Source organism: Physcomitrium patens, chromosome 2, assembly GCF_059467195.1.
Source record: "Physcomitrium patens ecotype Gransden chromosome 2, ASM5946719v1, whole genome shotgun sequence".
NCBI classification, from domain to species: domain Eukaryota; kingdom Viridiplantae; phylum Streptophyta; class Bryopsida; order Funariales; family Funariaceae; genus Physcomitrium; species Physcomitrium patens.
The window spans coordinates 21,865,939-21,870,733 of NC_143411.1; the positions used below are offsets into that span (position 1 = coordinate 21,865,939).

At 41.5% G+C, this 4,795-nt stretch overlaps 1 protein-coding gene across 1 annotated transcript; it reads left to right on the forward strand.

The window, feature by feature from the left end:
- Nucleotides 1–1,147: 1,147 nt before the first annotated feature.
- Nucleotides 1,148–3,572, forward strand: LOC112278886 (ultraviolet-B receptor UVR8). Its single transcript, XM_024512755.3, has 5 exons — nt 1,148–1,741; nt 1,864–2,076; nt 2,208–2,687; nt 2,855–2,962; nt 3,053–3,572. The coding sequence occupies exons 1-5, from the start codon at nt 1,415–1,417 to the stop codon at nt 3,392–3,394; spliced, it is 1,470 nt and encodes a 489-aa protein (XP_024368523.1). The 5' UTR covers nt 1,148–1,414; the 3' UTR covers nt 3,395–3,572.
- The last annotated feature ends 1,223 nt before the right edge of the window (nt 3,573–4,795 follow it).

Here is a 4,795-nt window from a genome sequence, read left to right on the forward strand (position 1 = left end):
TTATTTGAAAAAAACGGACCTTTTAGCCTACTTTGTTCACCAAAAAGGTAATGTCTTAAATCTAGGCCTAAGGCTCCATACGTGCCACAAATTGACTATCTGTATTTTTGTCTTGGTTCAAACTGATTTTTATTTTTAGTTTTATTCAAAAATTATAATATGAAATTGTCTAGTAAAAAAACAGTATCTATACAACATACAATCAAAGTCCAAAAGCCAAAACCCAAGTAAAACTATTTCTCTACCATATTCAAAACCTCAAATATTAATCATAATAAATGATTTACATGTTAACAAGAAAAAATAAAATAAAATAATATAAAGACGAAAAAGTGAAAGATAAAAAGAAATAGGGTATTCCCGTGTCGAAGGGCTGCGTCAACTGCCATGTCCGTGGACTGGAAGCATCAAAGCAGGTTCTAGAACACGACGAAGGCGACGAAGGAAACGACGACGACAACGAAGTAATTAATGACGAAGTCCACGACGAAGACGACGAAGGCGTCGCGTACAACGACGACGACGACCACGACAAATACGAAGACAACGACGACGAAGGCGACGAATACCGCGACTAGGAGGACAATGACGACGAAGGCAACGACGTCATCGACGACGGAGACCTCAACGACGACGAAGTAGGTGAAGTGGACGACGATTTGTTGTTTCCCGTTCGCGGCAGCTCCGCCACGACGCCGACGAGTCTTCTTCTTCTCTGGCGGTGTTTTTAGTTGGGTGACGAAGGCGCGGCACCAGCTCCGCAAGGAAGGAAGCAAGGATTCCGGAATCCCATGGCCTCGGGGGAAGGGGGGAAGAAGGGGCCCTGTTCGAGAGAGAGAGAGAGAGAGAGAGAGAGAGCGCGCGAGAGGAGGATGGAATAGATCGATCGATTGATCGATTAATTACACAAGAGTCAAACCTCCTCACCCATGATCCCGCGGCAGCCAGCATCACGGGGACTCACAATTGTTACTGCTGACTTCTCGCTCAAGTTGTTGCCACGCTGCGTTGCACAGTGTTTCAACCCCCCTCTCTCCCTTTCCCCGTTCCTACGATGATGCCAGGGTTCGCGTTTCCTCTTGTGTTGCAGTCTTGTTCGTTTCGTTATTTGATTTCGAATTCGATGTATCGGCGATGCGGCGTGGCTTTCTAGTGGACATCAATTCCCGTGTCGCGCTACAGAAGGCGTTGGAAAGAAGTTGGCTCAACTTATGTGTGTGTGTCCAGGATCTGAATCCTAGTTTTAGACATCGCAGAATTCTTTCATGTTTTCCTTGTCGAAGTGGTGATTCTGACTTCGAGTTGTCTGGAACTATTTATTTTTTCCTACGCCTGGATCAGACGATCTAGGATCGTTGTTGTGGAGAGATTAGGAAACGTTGTTCCGGAATTGTAGCCACGAGAGCTGCTAAAGATGGGGGGCGGCATTGAGATGTTACCCCCTTGTATCTTGCAAGACATACTCTACAATGGACGATTAGGGCCAGTTGATCTGGCTAGCTTGGAAGCGTCCTCGTACATGTTTCGTGCGGCGAGTGGGATTGCGCCTTACAGGTTTAAGTCCATCGCGGAATTAGCGGCTCATCATTCGTGTCAGATGCACCCCGTGTTTGAGAATTTCCCTCCGCGAGCGCGATTGGAGCTTTTGGCGAGGTGCGAAGGGAATTGGAAACTGGTGTTGCACTTCTTGAACTCTCTGCAGCGTTCATCGGGGCTTTCTGTCGGTGGTTCTGGCCGCGATGTAAGTACCGCTCCGATGCAAGTGGGAATACTTGTTTTGCAATTCGAGCCGTGATTCGTTCTCATTTACATTCCAACTTTTTTCTTCCCTTGAAACGGTTTTGTGCTTTGAAATGGGTGCAGGTTCTCGTGGCCGCGGGGAGGTACCACACGCTGCTTGTAGATAGGAAAGGGGAATTGTATGCGTGTGGAACTGGAGGGTCCGTTCTCGGACAGAATCCTGCAGTCTCGAATCTTCAAAGACCAGCGTCAATTCCGTTGCCTGCGGCTGCTACACGCATCGTGCAGATCTCTGCGAATTTCAATCACGCTGCTTTCGTCACCGAAAGCGGACAGGTGATAAAAAAGAAAAAAAGAAAAAAAGAAAAAAAAAACGATACTCCATTTCAATCCAGCCACGAAATTCTGGAAATTATTGTTCAGAGGTCTGGTGTGCTCACTCATGGACATCCTTGGTCTTCGTGCAGGTATACACATTCGGTGACAACGTATCCTGTTGCTGTGGCGTTGGAGAAAGTGGACAGCCAATTTCGAAACCCACGCTGGTAACAACTCTCGAGCGAAATCCATGCCAACAAGTTTCGACAGGGCAAGGGTACACTGTAGCACTCACACGCAACGGCGAGCTTTTCTCCTGGGGTTGTAACTCACACGGGCAACTGGGACAAGGCAACACTCAGGAGCAATTCAGACCACGACAGATCGAGGAGTTCAACGAGTCGAATCCAGTAGCGCAAGTTTCCGCAGGCATTTGTCACACTCTGGCTGTGACGAAGTCCGGGCAGCTGTTCTCTTGGGGTTATGGTTCCAATTACTGCCTCGGCCACGACGATTTCCTCACCGAATTGCGGCCCAAACGAGTGGAGCATGGCGGATTCGATGACCTTTTCATCATTTCGGCAGCAGCCGGAGACGAACATTCGGCGGCTATCGACTCTTTAGGATATGTACGCACTCATCCCACACGTCTAATTCACAACCGTTTTTTGTTTTTGTTTTTTGTTTTTTGTTTTTCTCACACCGTGAACTCTCCCGTACCTTATCAAGAGTTCCCATTATCCTCTATACCACACCAAATTGTGTAGGTGACACTTTGATTGCAATCACGGTACAGGTCTACACATGGGGGAAGGGATACTGTGGAGCTCTAGGTCACGGAGCTGGGACAGATCAACGCACACCGCTTGTGGTTGCAGCATTAAAGAGTACCCGTGCTGTCCAGGTACAACAACAACAACTTCTTCCTATATATATATATATATAAACAGTGAATCACTGACTGCTTTAATTGATGATGATGCTGATCCTTCAGGTTGTCGCGAGAAGGAGAAAAACTTTTGTGCTGGGCGACAACGGAACGGTGCATTCCTTCGGGTGGATGGCATATCACAGCCTCGGCGTGCAAGGAAAGTCCGCATCGGACACGGTGGTGAGCCCCCAGTCTCTCGACTTAGCCCTCCATGGCCACAAAGTGTCCACCATAGCTGCAGGAATGTACCACACTCTTGTGATCACCAGGAAAGGAGCTATTTTTGGGTTCGGAGACAACGATTCTAGTCAATTAGGGCCAGTTAGTGTCACCAACGAGACTCCTCTCGCTGTGAGAATACCTGCCGAGGTGTTCTCTTGTGTCACTGGAGTTGTACAAGATTAGAAATTATACCACTTCAGTTCTTCATCTTCACCATATCTGAGACATTTCTGTGCAAAGATTCATTAGAAGAACGAGAGAGAGAGATTGATAAAAGGCTTAGTTAGTGTAGGAATGAAGCAGCGAAAGTGCATCACTTGGCGGAGCATTACGAAATCTGAATAATATGTTTGTCTTCAAATCTGCTTTTTGCTTGCTTTTTTGGCTTGATTTCTTGTGACAATGCTCGTGGTGATTATTAAGTTAGTCGTTTTGCATGTTGAAGACACTGAAAGTTTGTGAATGTCATTGTGAAAGTTGTGTTTTTGCTTTGATTTCATTTGTGGATTAGATGTCTTGCTTAGTTGGTAGATTATTTGTCTAAATTCGTTGTTCACATGATGTTCTTTGGCGGTTGGAAATTCTGGGTTTGTTGATCAAGGCACATGTGTAAAGATCTATTTATTTATTTTATTGAAGAGGTGTAGTAGTGAATTTTGAATATGGATTTTCTTTCTTTTTAATTAGAACATTTATTGTAAGGGTTTTAACAAAATAATTTTTTAAGTATTAGAAGTTTATTATACAATAGATTTTAAATAGATCTAAATATTGGTTGTGTACCTCTTTAATGATTGATTGTGCAATTGCAAATTCAATGTTGAAACCTTTCTCAACTTTTAATGCAACAGAATATAATTGCTTATTTCTTTTTAAAAGGAAGACCTTCTATTTTCTAATTTCTTGCTAGCTTTTTAATTATATTTTTGATCTAATATTATTCTTGATTTGTCTAAGCAGTTGTTGATCTTATGCCAAAATTGTTTATAATAGAGATTGATTTATAAATTGATTATAACAGAGATTTACCTACGTCAGTATTTATTTATAGTTTTTGTATCAATAACTTAATTCTGGTAAGATTAATTTTCATATATTTCATTTCAGTCAATAGAATTTGAATGATTGTTCAATTTTCATCAAATTAAGATTTATAAATATGTTGTAAGTTCTTTTAAATAAAATCTCTAAAAAAAGATTAGTTAATTTAAAGAAAAAAAATCATGAAGTTGATCTAAAGTCTTAAAAGTAGATAGAATAGAATTCATATTTAATTGTGGATAATAATAATATTAATAAGATCAAGAATAATCTAATTTTTAAAATTTTGATACTAATCAAAGCAATATAATTTATGTTGCCACAAAACTACAACAAGAAGATTTTTGAATAAATTGAATATTGGCATCCTTTGATCAATTGTTTTGTTTTTTTCTTTTTTCTTTTTATTTTTTCTTTTCTTTCTCAAATTAACATTTTAAGCACTATGTGTCAGGGACAAGAACTTGATGAAAGTAAATGAAGAAGTATAACAAAAATGAAAATAAAGAAGTATATATATTAAAAAGAAACTGGAATAGCTAT